We start from the raw sequence: 20,164 nt of genomic DNA, 5'->3' as shown, positions 1-20,164 counted from the left end.
GGTTAAGCCGAAGAAAGGTACTAAAACGGTTTTTTGATTTGAGACATGAGATTGAAATTTTTATGACGGAGAAATCAAAGAAAGCCTCAGCTGAACGACCCCTCGTGGTTGTGGGATTTGGCGATTTTATGCGCCATCACGTCACATCTGAATGAACTCAACACCAAACTACAAGGGAAAGACAAGTTGATTTCGCATGTTTATGTGGACATAACAGCATTCCAAGCGACATTGCAACTCTTCATTCAGCAAACGGCAAGGGTGCAGCTTGTCCACTTCCCAACGTGTACAGCTCTAGGTCAGGATCAGCAGCTAAATATGTCTTTCCCCAAAGCAAGAATGATACAACTTCTGGGGCTCTTGAAGGATAATTTCGATGAAAGATTTAAAGATTTTCATGATTTGAAGACCTGCAACTGGAACTGATTGACTTGCAAACATCCCTGCTTGACAAATTTCGAGCGATGCAGACAATTGCTTTCTACGCCGTGTTGCCTGAAGAAACTTGTCCTAATCTCCGAAAACAAGCGTTAAGGATGATCACGATGTTTATAAGTACTTATGTGTGTGAACCAACGTTTTCACTGATGAAACGGGCGAAACCCGTCTTACGTCATCGCCTCGCGGATGAACATTTCGATTCAGTTCTCCGACTTGGTGTCTCTACGATGCAGCCGGACATTCAGAAGTTGGTTTCGGGAAAACAACTTGAAATATCCCACTAATTACTACATAATTAATGGTAATACAACTTGTTTCTAATAAAAATGGTATCTGCTCCATTTTTTTTTATTATTATTATTTTTGCGGTGAAGCGGCCCGTGACACGCGTATCGGAAATGTACATGGCCCCCAGGCCGAAAAAGGTTGGGCCTCACTGGTCCAGATGAAACTGCTTGAGTCTCCGCGTCACACCGCCTCTGCGTCCTCTCCTTTTAGATTTGCGAAGTGGAGGGAGCCGTGTAATGTCGACTTGCAGCGCCCTAAAACTCCGGATAACAGAGGGAGATGAAAGAAGACGAAGCAAGAGCTCGCGGGAGTAATGAAGCCGGGGACCAGCACTAAATAGGCTGACCGCCATCTTAATATTGTCGGCTAGTGATAACGGTCACATCCATCCAAAATGAAAAAAAAAAAACACAACACATGCCTAGCAAGACTGAGCGTAAGAACATCATCACTACACACAAAGTCTATCACCCAAACGATGAAAAAATGTAAAAAATGCCAATTCGAAATGAGAGCTGCAGACGTCGCACAACGAGGAGCGGCCATCTTGAATAAATGATTCAACAGGTTGGACAAACTGCTGAAAATCAAGGCATTTAACCTCTCAGAACAGAAAAAAGAAAGTAAAATAAATAAATCATGTATGTCCGTGCTCAGAATTAGAGGAATGAGGCATACCGTGTAGGTGGAACTTGTGGACGTAGAAGTGTAGTCACACCATGAATCTATGACTCTAGATTCTACAAGTTTGAAATTAGTTTTAAACTAAGAACAACAACTCCGAATTTTCTTTATACGAGAGTTACCGCCCATGTGTTGAAATTTGTATAGAGAGCAGCCACAATGCGTATCACGTGGTACACAATTTAATGGCCGTGGCTCAGGTGGTGAACAAAGAAGTCTCCACGCCATTGTCCGAAGTATTAGAAATAGAACTCTACTTTCCCGACACTGTGTGGACAAAAAAATAACTTCGTCTGTCCCACAACAATCAGTGTCGCATACGAAGCCAAAATTAAATGCGATCGACATTGCTGGCCAATACGAACTGCCGAAGCACCTTTTTTTTCCTTCGACCACGACGATTTGCCGTGCACCAGAAATGAAGATATTGTGGAGGACCTTGTTTTTGCCAAAAGCACTTACACGATGAAAGAATTTCAGACTGAGTAGAAAGCACGTGGGTCCGAAGTTTCATCTCGCCGCGAGGCCACGAAGGGTCGTCAAAGGTCGGCCCAGCCTTCTTGTGCAGCAAAGGTCAAGTCGTGTGTCAAGTCATGGCCCCTCTACCCGGCCGATCCACCCGTAAATGTAGAGCAGTGGTTTTAACCTTGTTTGAGGTACAGAACCCACAAGTTTCATATGCACATTCAACGAACCCTTCTTTAGTGTCATCACGAATTGCGGGTGTGTCCTGACACCCGTGGCGGAGGCTCCGCCGCACCCATGAGACCGACTCACCGAACCCCTTGATGGTTTTGTCTGTGTGTGTGAAGTAAAGTTCATACTCCTTTATGCTATTGACCTCTACAGTTTTTGCAAGTCAGTTTTGAAGTCACGAAAGACTGAAAATTATAGATAGACGGCGGCACTATTCTAGTAGTGAAAGTAAAACCAAACCAGTTTACAGAAACTGAAAGGCTTTAACGTTTATCATGCATTAACTGTCTCTTTTGACTTTTTTAATCAGATATACCAACAGCAGCTGTTCCCCACCCCACCCCAAAGAAGAGATACGATATGTCAGGACCACTTAATTGTAAACTATTTCCCCAGTATATAATTATTATAATATGTTTCGATTCGATTGTCAATATCTACATTTCATTCAGTAACGTAATATAAACATTAGGAGAGGAGGGTATGGAGAGGTTGAGTAGCATCAGCCGCCATCTATAGAGGGACCAAAGCATCCTGCGGCAAATGGCGCTCCTCCCGTACTCGGAGTATTTATATAGTCACCGACAGCTTAGAGTGGCTTAGACCTTTGGAGAAGGAATTAAGGAGGAAAATCCCTGTCACCTTGCAGTAACTGAACAGCACTCAGGTGCAACCGTGCAAACACTGATTTCGACCCTGCTTAGTTTCGGGCGCTACGTCACCTGTTAGTCATCTCGGGGATGCAGGGATGAGGTGACAAAGCACTACCAGACTACAGATGTTTTTAATGAACAGATGTTCCCGCTACAATACCTTTGGGCGAGTACTAAAATGAACTACACGCATGAAAAAATGGCCGACAGTTTATGAAAAATCGGGTGAAGGACTATAAAGGCATCAGAGAAAAGTTCTCTTCATAAACTGGAAGTCTGACAGGCATGATCTCTGGAAAGCGACAGAACGAAAAAGAACGTTAATGACACGTATTCGGGTTTACGCTCACCCGCGTGTTTTGTACATAATTTAGCAAAGCTTATCCTGTAGGTGTGCCGTGTATACCTTAACATTTGGAAGAGGGTCAACTGAGTTTCATGCAGGCTGTGGAATTAATTGCTCCAATGGTAAGGTTATGTGTGTGTGTTAGTAGTTTCACCACGGGCAGATGTGCCACCTCCTGCCATCAGGGCCAGTAGGCCAACCAGTCTGTTCACCAGTCTACTCAGAGAGCCCTCAACTCTGGAAAACGCTGGATGTTGGCCAACAAATCAAAGCTCAATGTGGAAAACTGAAGTCATCCAGATAACCTCTGCACATACTCTTAGACTGGAGACGTTCGACAGTTTATTGTTTGTTTTTTGTTTCTTCTTCTTCTTCTTCTCCGACCCCAGTATTTGGAATTTCCTTCCTCCGTCTCTCTGCACAGCGGCATCGATACCTGTCTTCCGATCTGAACCTAACACATCACTTTGGCAAACATCTATTATAATTCCTCCATCCTGTTGTCCTTTCTCCTGTAAGCGCATCTACCTCCCCTCCGTGTGTGTGTGTGAGATGGTATAGTAGGGGATGCGCTAGACAAATCCTATTATTTCATCCCTTCGTCCGCGGACACCGACAGCAGAGATCTTCCAGTAAAACTTCTTCCAGTAAAACTAATGACTATAGAAACTGGTCATGATAGTTGCGACTAACGCGTGATCGTTGGTTGTGACATTTTTTTTTATAATGATTTTGTCGATTGATTGAAAGTCCAATCACTGAAAAAAGCAAACCACTTTCGAACAAATGAGTCAAGGCAAAATAAAACTGTTAAGAATCTCATTAAGAGTATGATCATTTTGAATCTCAAATATTTTCGTGTTTTTTCGTATGCAAATAGTTGAAGGTTATGAAGGGTTGTGTGTATGAGCAAATTACACGTGACTTTCGTCTACTTCTACGTGACCTTACGGCGTACCCCCGTGACTGTTTACCAAGCAAAACGAAGAATAAGTGAGCTGCCACGTATACCCGCCTGCCGAAAATTTACTACACACACACACAGACAAAACCATATTTATTACATAATATTTATTACTAGTGATATATTACAAAGGATTATTGCCATCTGACTATTACATTTATTAGTCCCTAAACTTGTACTACAGAATACAGTTTCTGTTGTATTTCTTAGCCTCAAAGCAAGATAGTCTGTGCCCTTTACCACTGGCTGCTGTATGGATGACATCAAAAACTACAAGTGCATGCTGAAGGAGTTCAGTGGCAGAGTCAATGTCGATAATTTCCTCCCCTCCCCCTTTCATGCTTGTCTGAAATTATTATGAACAAACAACGTCTTCATTTTGTTGGCCTGCGATGGTTGTGATTGGCAGGAGATGCAATCGTCATTTGCTCCTCTTTTGTGCTATGCCGCACTGGTTCACCTAGAAGCTAAAGAGGAAGTCAGAAGTTAATCAACTTGAATGCAGCAGCAGAGATATTAATATTTGCAAACACAAGTGATCATGATCAAAATCAAATTAAGACAAATTTAGCCAGCTACATTACAATTTTCTTAAACTGGACAATGTCCTACTCTTCTATCAACTCCTTCCCATGTGCTTACACCTTCTGTTGCTTGTTAAAATAGTTTTTTAAAAAAGACCCAGGCACTCCTACAACAGGGAGGAATTGCACTTGGGGACTAATTATTTTATAATGGTAGTTTCATCTCTTCTCCCTCTCTGACCCTCTAAGAGGTCAGGTACCAATTCAACAGCAGAGTCAAGTGGGTAAAGTAGGTTTGGTCACAAGGGTATTCAATCAACTAGCTCAAGTATATACATGACTCTGGATCCTGGTACTCTAACCACTCGACTATCCACTTCCCCCTCAGCTGGATTATCAACAGAGAACAGCATTTAGCTGTATTCTCAACAGAGAACAGCAGCTCTAAAACTTTTTCACCTACTTTTTTCAGAGTTTTCAATGTGTTTATTTGTTGAACCGTGAAGAGTCTTGTTTATTCACACTGAAATGGCTGCAGCAAGCAATGAATAGTGGATACCTAAACAATAACTGGTTAGCATTAAATAAACTGTAGATTAAATAAACGAGAATTGTTAAAACCTTCTTAAGTTCCTGAATGGTGTTGTATAGTTTGCATCTCATGGTCTCATGCTCTCTGATTTTTCGGTTGTTCTCATCAATGATGGCATCCCGTCCAGCTAGGTCCAACCTCAGCTGTTGAATCACCTCTTTATCGGCTTGATTTTTTCCAAATGCTTGCTCAAGGGATAACTAAATGAAACATACAAAGAAAATTTCTTTTTCTAACAAACCAAAGGCTTAAGAGGTCTCAAAGGATGAATAGTGAGATGCTGTTTTTCCATTTACAGTGGAAGTGTTTAGAAAACAAGGAAAGTCTGAAGCGATTATGAAGTGGCTAATGCCATTTGTACATCTACATACATTATTTTAAAGCATTAAATACTACTGAGTAGGACTGCTTTAAAAAACAATTACCCAGAAACAAAAATGAGTCAGCATCTTTTCCCGCTTGAATTCACTGAAGCAAGGTTAACCATCCTAGTTAAATCCAATCATCAAAGTGGTTTGTAGTCCTTTGTCTTCACCTTTAAAAGGATACATTCCACCCACTCATACAGGCTATGGATATCAACATGCCTCACCAGTCTAAATGCACATATGCACAAAACATCCCTAAACACAATATACAAGGTAGCCTTCTCTTGCTTCTCCTACAACTCCATACACATTGACACATTTTGCAGGTGCATAAAGAGGTTTTTTTAATGGCTACCTTGGTAGCTGCCAACTCAGCATCGACCGATGCCCGTGAAGAGGTAAGATGTGATACAGATGAGTTGAGTGTTGACACCTCTGTCCTAGCTGCTTTCAGTTCTTCCTCAAGGGTAGCATGCTGTCGCTCAAGATATAATTTACGGAATGTCAAATCCTTGATTTCCTGCTGATGTTTACTGCGCAGTGTATTCATCTCTTCCTGGATGTCCCTGCCAGCAAAGGCAATTTTGTTTATCATACACTTGTACTACCTTGTTACTAAACAGTAGATAAAGGCAACTAATTTGATGATCAGAACTTTTCTCATGAACAATTTAAACGCTCATCTGTTAGCTCATGAGCTCAACATCACCCTGAACATACCTTTGTCTTTGTCGCTCTGTATTCTCCTTGTCAACCACCTGTGACAACTTATCACGGTGAGCAACATCACCAGACAACTGTTCCTTCTGCTGCTCAAGGTGAGCAAAACGCTTGTTATGTGACTCCAGCTGAGACTGCAGGTTGCTTATTCTGGCTTCTTGTTGACTCAGCTTGTATTTCATGTCCTTCAGTCGACCACTGAAGACCCATGCTGGCAACTTGTGTCCAACTCCTGCTATAAGAAAATGAAGGTGAGCAAAGCAGAATTCACTAAAACTTTATCAATAAAGCAGTGCAGCAATGATTGTTTGATTGTTTGATTTGAGTGATTGAATAACTTTAAAATCACACAATTTGTCTGATCCTCACCAAATGTTGGGCTGTATATTGGTCGAGAGCAAATTTACTTCCCCTGTTGTCTTACTCTGAGCACCAGGGGTACCTTCTACTAGGTTAAGCAAATTTCACCAAAATTAACACTGAGGAAAAAACAAAACCTTCCATATGATACAACCATAACATTCTTTAAAAAGTCAACGCAAGAAGTAAACAATGTGTAAAAGGGTGAGTAAAGTGTAAAATGGAGTGGTGAAGCCCAAAAAGGCCACCAACAAACCCAAAAAATTAAAAGAAAACAATTGGCAGGTCATAAGCTTTCTTAAATCTGATGGAAAAGTCCTTTCCTTCTTAAAAATGTAAAGTCTGCTGCCAATGGGATGGACCTGAACAAAGAAAACAAAGTATTTTCTGTAAAAACCTGCCGGTGGATACTCTGGAGCTCAGGGCAAACAATCATACCATGTAGCACACTAAAACTTCTTTACACTATGGACAAACTGGTGATGTTTAACCTCATAAGAGGTGTCCTTGCATGGCACAGGTTTAATCTAGGCGGTAGGAAAGACAGGGAAGGGTGGCATGTAAAGATTGGCCCAGAGTGTCCCAGTGGCATTGCCATAGGGACTGAACGCAGGTCACAGGCCGAGAAGATTGGTTTACAGTCTGATGATATCACCAAGTGTAATTTGCCAGGAGACTGAAATGCAGCCTTGGCAGCCTGATCTGCTCCAACATTGCCTGAGATACCACCATAGCCAGGAGCCCAAATAAAAACAATGTCCTTGTCACAATGAATGAGTGATGCATGAATTGTATAAAACTTGACGACCAGAGGGTGGTCAAAATCATTGGAATTGGAGGGCAGAAAAAGAGTTTGAAATAATCAAAATGTTGTGCTCCAAAGAATGGTGAACATGCTGTAAGGAAAGCAAGATGGCATGAAGTTCCACAATAAAAATGGGCACCAGAGTTGGGAAAAGAGTTAAGAAAGAATGCTGCCCTGAGGGACACCCATTTCCTGTTCCTGAGAATCAGACAGGAAAGAATCTACAACTTGAAAGAGGCGGTGAGAAAGAAAATTCTGGATGAAGAGTGGCCTACGACCATGGAAGCCAAGGGAGTGAAGGCCCAACAGAATACCTTTATAAGTTCCCATTATTATTATTATCAAAAGATCCTACTGTCACAGGTTTGTCAAATACAATTGATATAGTGTTGTTGGAAGAACACTAGAAACAAAATGTAAATGAGAAAATTGTCAAGGGATTCCACACATGAAGAGTGAAGAAAGTGGTATATCATACAAGAAAATAAAAGTCGTTGAGAAAAGAAATATGTACATTACCAGTCTTCTTTCTGGCCAGAGCAAATCTTGTGCTTGCAAGGCTGACATTGGCTTGAGCAGATGGTGTAACAGGAACACGATGGCCTGCTTTTGGTTTGACTGGTTGTACATCTGACTGGCTAGATGAAGAGGATCTTGCTGACAAGACAGTGCTGGAAGATCTTTTTTTTGTGTTGGAAACTTCTGTTGGCTGCAGTTTAGACTTTTTATGTGGAAGCTGGACACAGAAGCAGAAATTAATTCTAGAAAGATGAACTAATTCGTATAAATAAATTTAAATAAAAAGATAGAAAAGTATTGATTTTAAAAATTACAATTTAATATCTGTAAAGTCAATGAGAGTACAACATGAATCAGCCTTTGTTATGAAGACCATGCAGCTATGGCTACCACCAATATAAAGAGGAGACAAACAATTGACAATTTTTACAACCTGATATCATAAGAAGCAACAAAATCATTTTACCTCTTCATCATCTCTGGGGTTAAGGGACATGGATGAGCGCTGGGTCTGGCAGACACGACACCTTTTAATCTGAAAAGTCAGATTGGTTTCAATCACACTTTTCCATTGAAAGAAAAGGAGTATCAGCTATTATTACTTTGTTCATGAATAATAAATACCAATAGCAATAAGGAGTTTTGAAGCAGTATAGAATGTTATGGATGATGCATGCCCTTTGTTGAGAAACAAAAGTAAAAAAAAAAGGATGAAATCAGTTTTAACAGTGCACAATGAAAAAGGGACATCTTTAATAGATGTCTACTGCATGTTACACAGACTGAAGACAAAAAGTTACCGACTTGGACACTCTGGGCCAAAACATGCCAGCTTTCCCTATCTCTCTGACTTCCTGCCTGCTGGCCATTTGAATAGGAAGAAGTATTGAGCAGTAATCTTTTAATTATTAGCTGTCCCGGCATTCAGCGTGTTTGTCATCAGTTTTTTTTCACAGCCGATTCCTTGTATTCTGTAATCGCACCTATTTTGTAATTTTTAAAGAAAGAAAAACTTTGCTACCAAATTGAAGGATCTATTTACTGTAATAGCCTGTTATAGTGGTGGCTGTTAGGACAGCCACAGCGCACCTTGTTAAATCACTACTTCCCATCAGTTACTGTTGGCATGAAACCCAACAAACAAATAAAACTTACATAATGTCTAACATCCTGGTCAACAGATCCCCAGCGGTAGACATTGCTTATCTTCTGCACTGTGGCGTTTATACCACTATGCACTCCCGCTTCTCTGGAGCCGTGATAATATGCTACAATCTCTTTCACTTTCTCAAGGCTTGTTATCACTTCTGTCTTCCTTCCATCAGCACCAACGTGGAACAGAACACCATCTTTGAAACAGATAACAGACTTCTGAATGAGTTTAGGAACAGTTAAAAAGCTATGTTGCACCTATACAAGAAATTTAAAACACATACCTTTGAATCTGGCATGCATACTTGCCTTGCAAGTTTATAAAACACACAAGCTGGCATACAAGTTTGTAATTTCTATTAATGCACATGACAACAAAATGAAATAAAACCAAAGAACTCACTTTCCAAAATGTGTTTCTTTGATGCACAACGTATTCTCTTTTTATCAATTTCACTTGCACCTTTCCAATATTTACCCGTTGATATGTATGTGCATATATGCTCGATTTCAAGCCTGTGTTTCTCCATTCTCTCGATGTCCATCTTTTAATGCTGCTGAAACAAATACTTGAGAAGTTCCACTAAAGTTTGTTAGTAACGTTGAATCACAATGGTAAGTAATTAACTAATCACGGGCAAGAGGTAAATAAAAAGTAAAATATACCAGCACCTACAAGGCTACAACACGCACTGTTCTGCAACAGGGTTAGATGAGGCTCGCTTCCCCAATCTTTCCTCAGCAACAAACACACACTTTCGTGGGTTTAAATCATTTATTCTAACGCCAGTCGATCGTTCTGGCAATGGCGAAACCCCACACACTATAGCATCTCTGTGGAATGTGCTGGACGTTATCCATCTTTAACTAAGGTGACCACATCCTCCCGCGCTATACTCGGGTACCTAGGACATCTACCGTTCTCTTTCCCACGGTCGGCCTCATCAACCTCTGACTGCCGCGACAATTCAGCTCCGGTGTCCCGTTGATGGTAGAGGCAACAATTACTGTTGTTTTCACGGCCGAGTGTACCGGTCTTTCAATCAACACCCCGCCACCTATGCCACATGCCACTAACTTCACCCCCGACCCCGGGGCCGTGACCGTCCGTCAATCAAGGGGGCCTGTCGTCCGTTTTCCCCCCCACGATCGGCGATCACTCGTCACCCACCTATTGTTTCAACTTAATTGCTCCCACGCCGCCCGTCATTATTTCACTGGGTTGGCACCAGCGACCACCCCACCATCGCCAGCATCCACCCCCACACTACCATAGTTGTACAAATGAAAATCTACAGCAGCAAAGCTGTTAAAAAAATGAATGAACTGTAGATATTGACAATCGAATCGAAACATATTATAATAATTAATATATTCTGGGGAAATAAGTTACAGTTAAGGGGTCCTGACAGATCGTCTACCCCGGGTCCGTGCTGGCGCTCGGCGGCACTGCTGCAATCGACACATCGTTTCCCTTCTTCGGGGTGGGATGGGGTGGGGGACAAGCACGAAGCAGGGAAGGTGTCACAAAGGACTATCATGGTGAGAAAGGGTTTTAAGAGTAATATTTACGGAATAGGTGCGTTTTTAGTTTGATATTCATGCAGAGTGGAGTTGAATAACTGCCTTGGGTTGTAACGTGTGTGCATGCACATGCATGTGTGTGTGTTTGTGTGCTCAGTGGATATGAGTGCTAGTGAGATATTAGGATATAATGTGCTGTAGGGGGCGAACCTTGCTTTACCCACGATAAAGCTGTAAGTTCCTTTAGCATGTAGATACATGTACATCACATTAGTAATTCAGATGATTCTTTAACTTCTTCATTAGGCAGCTACCACCATGCATTTGTTGAATACAGATGTATACTTTAGGCCTTGAGTTCATTAGCAGTTACTACATAATACATTACTAGTGCATCATGCAGCAAAGTAGTGTTACATTTGGGTTTCTATATCCTCAGTTGGGAACACCATGCTGTATCTAACATAAACTAAGTATTTTATTGTTATGTTATCAGTATGGAAGCACCTTGCATGACATTTCCTTATCATAATGTGATTACAATGTATCTGCATGTAGACTATCTTTCTGGGACATGCCATACTGATATTTAGAGTTCTAGAGGTTACACATTTTTTTTTGACTGAAAAAGATAGTGCTTGGATACATCTTGACAGAAAGTACAAAATACATTTGTTTTAGGAGCACGCCAAGGACAAAGTTTTAAAAGTATTTGTAATCTTGGTGGTAGCTGTTTGAGTTGGGTAAATACATAAAATATTAGCAACCGAAAGAAATATACATGTCCAGGCTGGGAAATTGTCTCAAGAGATATGTCTCCTTGATGGTAAAATGTGGACAGAAGAGAGTAGCTACCAGGGAATACTATTCCCTGTTCTCCCATTCACCTTTGCCCTCGGTGGATTTTATAGATCATGTTTTGCCTAACACGAAAATTGGTTTCTCAAATGGCTTTCTAACCAACAACTTTGCAACAGTGTCTAATGGCATGGACGTTCAGAGTGTTGGTGGTGGTTTGAAGGTCCATCTGGTAGGGAGAGATGCTGAGATTCCATTTGTTTGGCTGCGTGACCATTGCCGCTGTGAAGTTTGCTACAATGCTGTCACCTTTCAAAAGAATGTTGAAAACTATGTGTTGACAGAAGATCTTGCTGCAAGAGAGGTCCAAATGAATGGAGAATGCCTGAAGATAACATGTAAGATTTATAAGGTGGTTAGATATTTTATTAGCATTCTCGTATTGATTAGTATTGAAAAATATGTTCATACAGTTTAAGCTTCTGGTCTAATAAAGGACCCTTGAGTACTGAACAATGCTTCAAGAAATGATGATAATACTGGTGATAAATATTGATATAGCACATAATTATTCTCATATAGGAGCATACATTAAGCGCTTGATACAAAAACTAGTTTAATGTGTGTCACACATGAAAAAAGCAGAAAGACAGACAATGATGAGGTCGAAATACAAAAGACAGTGAAGCAAAAAGATAACAGGTTGAAGAGTATAAAGCAATCAACAAAGGGATATCAGGACAGACCAATAAAGAAGAGAGAAGGAGCATATTAGTAATGGACTGTTTAGAGGAAGTTCGCACAGGTAAGTGGCAGAGATGAAAGGGAAGAAAATTCCCCTGCTTTGCTGCACCAGAGCTAAAAGGTCGGTGACCATTTGTTATTACTTTGGTGAATCCTGGTAAAAGATTAAACCATATTTGGAAAATGTTAAGTAATTATAATGTAACTGCTGTTTTCGGTACCATCTTTTCACATTTGCAATTTCAACAATGAACTGCATTATTAACTATTCCGGTGATATTGATGTATCATTAAAGTTACAGAAGATGCCATTCCTACATACCTTAGTTTTAGTTTGCATTTTTAAAAAAAGCTGATAATGCACATGTACTATCAGCTGTGATAGGTCAAGATGCAGTCTTTAAACAACCCCGCCCACAAAAAAAAGCTCTAACAAGACCTTATCTTTTCTTATGAAGGGCAAGATGGACACATTTCCACGTATAGCCTTCAGTGGATTAGCCGCAACTTTTTTCCTCAACAGGAGAGTATTGTAAAGCAATTTCTTTGGGATGGGAACCTCATAAAGTCACAATCTCTTCCATGTGTTCCATGTAATGTCTACTTGAAGACTGACAAGGGACTACAAGAAGTGCTGAGCAACATTCTGAAGTATGGTTTCTGCATTGTCAATGAGGTAGTGTACTCAAGAAGATAAACTTATTTCCATGTTTGAAATAATGTGACTAATCAAGCATTCTGTTTGCATGCACCCTGTACTTCCCCTTTACAGATTTGAACTGTGTGTCATTTATTTATCTGTGGTCAAATGGAACATGGACCTCTATAGCTGTGGGTGGCACTCGTTTGGGTGGCAACTTGACCGTGGTAGTTGCAATGTTTCCTATTTTGGTGAAATAATTTGCCTTTTGGTCTGCATGTTCTTTCAAAACTGCAATGACTTGCTCATTTAGCAGAATATGTGCATTCTAGTAATTTGAAATAATAGAATATTTAAAATTTGAATACTGTGTGAAAAAGAATCTTCTTTGTGCAGGTATCAGTGACAGAGGAGAGCACTGGTACTGTGGCTGAACGAATCTGCTGTATTCTGGAGACTGTTTTTGGCAGATTAAACACTGTAAAGCCAGATCTCCAGTTCAATGACACTGCCTACACCAGTATAGCTATTGGTGCCCACACAGATACCACTTACTACACACTGCCAGCAGGGTTAGTTTTTGTTTTTGGTACATTAATGCTATTCAGAGTGTGATCATCTCCCTTGTACAACAGTGAAGCAGCACAAGCTATATTATTTGATCATGTGACCTGGAGCAAAATTCTGTCCTCTTGGAGGGTGGTCAGCACAGAGGTAGAGAGAGAAGAACTGGTTGACAGACATGAAGGAGTGGAATGGTTGTTCAGAAGCTGCTCACTGTCCCTTAAGACAGGTCTAAAGCGGTGTGTACATCTTGCCAGTCATTTCCTACAGCTGGTACTTGTGGACCAACATAACTGATGATCAGCTATCATGTCACTCCTCTCCTTTGTTGGCTGCCCATCCGTTTTTGCATTCATTACAGACTGTGCTGTATTTCAATTTCTGACTATTTCTATAAACTTCTCTCTCTCTCAATACCAGCCAGATTACTCTTTGATGACTATACAATCTCCATCCATGTCTCCAGAAGAACACCATATGGTCACACAAATTTTAATTACTGTTTGCAAAACAGTGGAATTCTCATCCCTTCCATATCTGCCACCTACCCACCATTGAATCCTTTAAAAGTGCACTGAAAACAAATCTGTTCCATGAGCATTACTCCTTATGCTAATAAACAAAATGCTAGTTTATTTTCTAACCCTTTCTTACACTTTTTTTTGTTTATTAATTAGTTGTCAATAGTCGTAATATATATATATAGTCTATTTACTAGTCCACCTGCTTGTCTTTTTCTGCAGATTAATGATTCTTTCTGTTGTTTGTTCCTTGATCCCTCTTCTGTGTTTGTCTTTTATTACTTGTCTGCATTCTTGTTTCTCCTTCTGTCCTTCATATGCTGTCTATTTCTTGTCTCAAGTGCTGAGAGTATGCTCCTTAGTGACCGTGATCATGTGCTATATAAATCATATTTATTGTTATCAGTTATTGAATGAATGATAATTTCAACATCAAATATAAGTATATGCACACATGCGGCTTATGCGATCTAAAAACTCCTTGAATTTGGAATTGAAGGTTATTTAGATAAATTTTTTACGTTTATCATGACTTTTCTTTTTGTAAATAGGATTCAGCTATTTCACATTCTGCACCATGATGGAAAGGGTGGAGAGAGCTTACTTGTGGATGGCTTTAACGCAGCTGAAAAACTAAGGGGAAGTAATCCGAAGTATTTTGAAACACTGGTGCGGACAGTGATTCCTCATGAATTCCAAGACAAAAGAGGACACCACTTGTATAGTTTGGGAACTGTCTTGTCTGTGGACTCCTGCACACAACAGCTGACACTTGTCAGGTGAACTGTTATAAATTGCCTTAAACTCAGGTTGTCACCCAATTAGGCAGTTTCTCATGCCTAAGACAATTTTTAAAAATTTTGTAGGTCGTGGCTTGGCAAATAAGCGAGTATGCATAAAGAAAAGTACTTATATCAAACACTGTAAGTCTACCATTTTGAAATAAAAACATTTTATCAGATATCGCACTTTTGTAAATGACCATTAACTACACAATATACATGGTGGAGTTAGGTGAAAAAATTCAATTCATGTTTTTTGCTTTGTAGAGGATTCTTCTTTATTCTCTTTAAGTTTGTTTGATATTTTTTATTAAGGAAGGAAATTTTACGTTAAGTCTATTATTAAATTCTGTGCAGTCTTATTTAGTAGAATGACCTCTGTTCCAGGTTTAATCCCTATGACAGAGCTCCCCTTAACACTGTATCAGCAGAAGAAATTCCCAACTTTTATGCCAGTTATGATGCTCTGAAACAGATCATCTGGAATAAAGATAACTACTTTTGGCTCAAGCTGCAGCCTGGCATGGTTCTCTTAGTCGATAATTGGCGAGTTTTGCATGGGCGTTCAGCCTTCACTGGCAACAGAATCTTCAGCTCCTGTTATCTGCCTCGAGATGAATGGAGAAGTCGAGCGAGGAGCCTAGAACTCTTGTGAAAACTTGGTTAAAGAATGCTTTTCTACCATCACCTGACCATTTAATACATTCTGTGCCTCTGGTGCACTTGAATTAAAACACTGCGTGTATTACTGAGTAAGACCAAAGTTATCAGTGGTAATTAATCAGAGCACTTTTGTTAAAAGTTAAATGCTTCTAACAGCAAATTTTTTTTTTTAAAATAAAAGTTCATGAAGGATATTAAGTAAATACATGTTAAAAATTGTGGAACTTTCTATACAGCAGTCTTAGAGGAAGAGGCAGCTATAAATTCACGACTAGAATGTCCTCTTCAAAGTAATGGGCATTTTACAATAAAGAGAAATTTGTCAGGCACTTTTGCATGTACAGCCACTGATAGTGATCTGTTTACATGCCTTGGAATATGAACTAGTCACAAAAACTTTTATGGCCAAATAAGTGCATTCACACCAGTAAAATATATATTTTCACTGCTGCCATGCACAGAAAGCAAACTTTCCCTGAACTTTAATAACTATAATAACCTGGTGGGAGTTCACAAACTTGTTCACTTTGCAGTTGATGATGATGCATTTTATAAAATTAATTTTGCATGCCTTTAAAACGTTACAGAAGAAAGTAAATACACGTCACATAAGAGCTTGCCTGACTGTAAAACTAGTGAAAACAATGTAACAAGCTCATTCAGTACTATGGTCATCTAAGTTTATTTTTTCATAAATGCAGATTATTTACATGGAATGTATAAGACATCATATCATTCAGTCATTATGTAGGACGCAACCCTGATGAATCTTTCATGTACAATACATGCCTAACATTTGTACTTGTATGAACATGCACATGTACACACTTTTGAACACACACACACAAATGCCTTCACTCAACATCAGTAAATATTCAAGCTTCTCATTTTCCAGTCTTTGTTCCGAAAAAATGTCTTTCTTGGACATACCAACTGACGCATTATCAGCATAACATCTTAAAAAAAGTAACCTGAGTGCAAAAATTATTTTCAGATAACTAGCCGTAACTCATTGGAAGGTATCATAACATTTGACAGCGTATTAACAATTCTCAACTGCCCACTTCCTACAATGCTGTAGTAGTATACAGTCTGTTATGGGAATGCCTCATTAAAAAGTCTTGCAAAGCTCTTACATTGGTTGTATCCTTCACAAGTCAGAATGCAGTCAATCCATAAAGTGCTTTTTCAAACAAAATTTTTTTTAGCAACATTTAATAACAGTAATGAAACTTTTATTAGCCTGTCAACGTAAGTCCTTGAACTGGTTTTTAAGTTTTTCACTCGGGTTTTCATGTAGTCCCAGCACAGAGTCTTGCAGCACATACAGGATTGCGTGTATAGGGCCCAGCTCACAACAGCTGGTTGTTGTCACAGGATTCACAAACAAGTCTCTGATAATTCAGTAAAAGCAGACAGGCTTTTTGCCTGCACAAACACGGGTGGTCACAAAGGACAGAAATCTAAAATATCAAATTTGAATAGGTTAACAACATCTATTCAGCATTTGATGAACCATACTGTGATGTTATGTGGACCTTATGTATGCAGCAAGACATTAATCACAGGAAAAGCACGTGATTACATTAAGGGCATCATAAGGTCGGTGAACACGTTTAGGATACAAATGACGACATACAGATTTGCTTATGTAGAAAACACAGGCCTACACTTATGATCTGTCTGTAGATACGAGTCGACTCAGGTCTCTGCTGCACAGTTTGGATTATAACCAAATTTGAGTTGAATAGATCACTGGTTGACCCTTTGAGCTATAGCCCAAGTTTAAAATGAACAGATGAACAAAATTTTGTGCTGGTTTTGTTTTCTCTTCTCTGGTTGACATCAATGATCCATGTACGATTACGTACGGATCATTATTGATAAGTGCTGGGGAAGAGTGGGGATGGGGTTTGAAGAAGAATGGGCAGCTGGTTGCTGGTTAAATTTTCGCTCGAGACACACTTGTAGTGAAGGCATATGCTTGCCTTCTGATCAATACAACTTTTGAAATTTGTGTTGGAAACTGCATGTCAGGATATAAGCTGCAGTCTGTAGAAATAATGAAAGCTGGTAATCATGTCCCTTGCCCTTGGTCATCATGATCTGTTTCATAAATGATGCGAAGACGAATCAACCCAGATCTGGATAGATGAAATAACCATCATTAGCAATGCTAAAAACAGTGACTAATGAGCATACACAGACTTATTGTTAAACTAACCTTAATTGTCTGTCAGGGAAATGACTGCAACCGACCCAATAGCAACCCTTCTTGTGTAAATGCTGAATATCATAGAGTCTATTTGAAGTGTTGAATAATTCTAGCATTTCTCACTTTGAATGGAACTTATGTAGTAATGACTTTTGGTTTAAATACATTAAAGAAATTTTCTCCAAAGTTTGGCGAAGAAGCACTTGTCACCGATACAATCAGTTGGATCCTGGATTTGGATGCATGCTGTTCTGTCTCTGCAGTTGTTTATCTGACTGGGTGCAGTGCTGTTGTATAGCCTTAGATGATAGCACAGCCTAAAACACCTTCCACCCAACATTCCCCCCAAAAACTAAAACACACTAAAAGCGAGGATTAATGTGATGAGAAATAAAACCCGTACCTTCTTATGAAAATCCAGATGACTCCACAAAGCAGCTCCTTCAGGATAATGACGGAGACAAAAACAACAATGACTTGACAAGTGTCAAAAATAATTGCTTGCATATTCTCCAAAATCACCTGGAGTTGCCGCTCTGCAAGATTCCGATAGACTGACTCTGACCTTAGGAAAAAGAAAACAAAATTTACAGTTTCATCCACTATCTCGCACAACAGCCACATAAAACCGTCGCCGACAGCACCATTCTTACACAGTAAAGATATATTACTCACTGGGCAACTTACATCCTCAAAGAAAAATATAAAAATACCACAGAACAAATAAATAAATATAATGCGGATCTTTGAAGTCATCTGACAAACGATGTAAAGCAGATGCTCGTTTTTGTTTTTTTAAAAGGACAATCAAACCAGTTTTCTTTTATTTCTTGACATAGTTTTACGGCTCTACCTATTAGTTGTCCATGTTTCAGTAAGTTTAAATGCACTAATTCTTTTCGATCAGGGAGAAATAATTTGTAATTTCATACAAAATGTTTAGTGTAGTTTAGTCCTTGTTATACTCCTCGAGGAGCATAGGGCCGCTTCATACAAAAATGTGACCTAAAATTGTACAACTGTGTAATGCAACAGAAACTTTATATTTAGTATTACGCGATATCTCAATGCCATTAGGAAATGAGTGTATGTGTTGTGTCTAAAAATGTATAACAATTACCGTCTGCATGATGCAATTGCTTCTTCTTAGATGCTTTTGTGAATAACATCACAACGATTGGTTGGACCGTATGTAAGTGACGAACTCACAATCACAATCAAACAGTTGCTGCCTACCTTACTGCACTCAGGAGTGAACTTTACATACATATAATATGATTAGATATGATTTTGCTTTGCACGCACATTTAAAATAAAACAGTAAAGGGTATTTTCAGTATCTGTTCCACTAACAACTTGTTGCAAATCAAATGAGTGCCACCTCTAATACCCTACCCAAACCAAACACACACATGGTGTCAGAAGTGAGCAGCAAAGTGCTAGCTGTGGTGATTTCTCCAAAACTTGCAGGTGGGCACGTTTTTCTCATTTTTGAAAATCCTTATTGCGGTCGTACGGTTCCGCAAAGTGGATGCATTTCTCGGAATGATGGCGGAGAACATCAGAGAAAACACTTCACATCCTATTGCGAGATATTAAAAACCACAACCTTCAACTGCAAGGCGATTACCATCTACCACGTTCCGCGCCAATCAATTAATGGTAACAGTATTCTTGAATTTAGGTCATCTTGGATCTAATTATCTGAAGTAGATCATCACACTTCTCTCTATATGAGTATACGAAAAAATAAACACTTGAGGCTTCCGTTATCCAATCATAAGTATGAGGCGAGGAACTATAGAGCTAGAACCCTACGCCTTCTGTTGATAATAGAAAATATATAGTCACACGACTATCAGCCTTGATCTCTTGCTACCTAACTAATTGCCTTATGCACACCAATCGTGTGAGGATTTCGTCTACATTAATAAATCTACGATAGAGCTGGAATTATACATTTCATACAGGCCTCGCCAGACCAGAAACACGACACAGATAAATTGAACGCGACTAGTCACTACTCGACAAGCTCGACTAATCACCGAGCTTTTGTAAAGGACAAATATACGTAAGCACCATGAGTGTATGAGAGCTACAAGTGATTATCAATAGCCGAACACCTAAAACTAAACAGGATGGAGTCAGTTGATACTTACTCACAGTTTTACGCAAGTTAAACCAAAATCCATCGTGATTCCACACTGTCTACTTAACCTCGAAATGATTCTGACAGACTTGTGGATGAACACAGAGTGATTAAAGATGACACATATACAGTCTGGGTCAAAAAATCTTTTGACAGAATAATGAAAACACTCCAATCTTCCAGTATAAGCCAATACTGGGAAATTGCAGAGCTCTGAGACGTGCAAGACTCGGAAGCACACTCGATTGTGCAAGCAACACGAGAGTAGCAGTGAGAAAACCTCAACAAGATTCTCAGGAAAGGTCAGAAAGCGAAAAGTTCGTTGGGTACGAAAGCAGGCCCCGGAGAAAACCAGGAGACTCAATGCCGATGTAGTGCCTCTCGATGCGTTGCAAATGGTCTTTCCTACAACCTTTGTAGAAAAAGTATGTCCTGCTACCAGGCAACGCTAG

The 20,164-nt window shown here is 39.7% G+C and overlaps 2 protein-coding genes across 2 annotated transcripts; one reads left to right on the top strand and one right to left on the bottom strand.

The window, feature by feature from the left end:
* Positions 1-4,202: 4,202 nt before the first annotated feature.
* Positions 4,203-9,681, bottom strand: LOC112554992. The gene is made up of 8 exons (XM_025223091.1): positions 9,516-9,681; positions 9,116-9,309; positions 8,427-8,495; positions 7,961-8,177; positions 6,277-6,508; positions 5,912-6,122; positions 5,218-5,388; positions 4,203-4,539 (listed from the first exon to the last, which is right to left on the bottom strand). The coding sequence occupies exons 1-8, from the start codon at positions 9,655-9,657 to the stop codon at positions 4,447-4,449; spliced, it is 1,329 nt and encodes a 442-aa protein (XP_025078876.1). The 5' UTR covers positions 9,658-9,681; the 3' UTR covers positions 4,203-4,446.
* A 921-nt stretch (positions 9,682-10,602) lies between these two features.
* Positions 10,603-16,480, top strand: LOC112555638 (trimethyllysine dioxygenase, mitochondrial-like). Its single transcript, XM_025224075.1, has 6 exons — positions 10,603-10,654; positions 11,658-11,832; positions 12,637-12,854; positions 13,215-13,390; positions 14,455-14,682; positions 15,073-16,480. Exons 1-6 carry the CDS (start codon positions 10,652-10,654, stop codon positions 15,338-15,340), a joined length of 1,068 nt encoding a protein of 355 aa, XP_025079860.1. The 5' UTR covers positions 10,603-10,651; the 3' UTR covers positions 15,341-16,480.
* The last annotated feature ends 3,684 nt before the right edge of the window (positions 16,481-20,164 follow it).

The sequence above is a fragment of the Pomacea canaliculata genome, linkage group LG14 (assembly GCF_003073045.1).
Source record: "Pomacea canaliculata isolate SZHN2017 linkage group LG14, ASM307304v1, whole genome shotgun sequence".
Lineage (NCBI taxonomy): Eukaryota > Metazoa > Mollusca > Gastropoda > Architaenioglossa > Ampullariidae > Pomacea > Pomacea canaliculata.
This window is presented reverse-complemented; position numbering and strand designations above follow the sequence as displayed.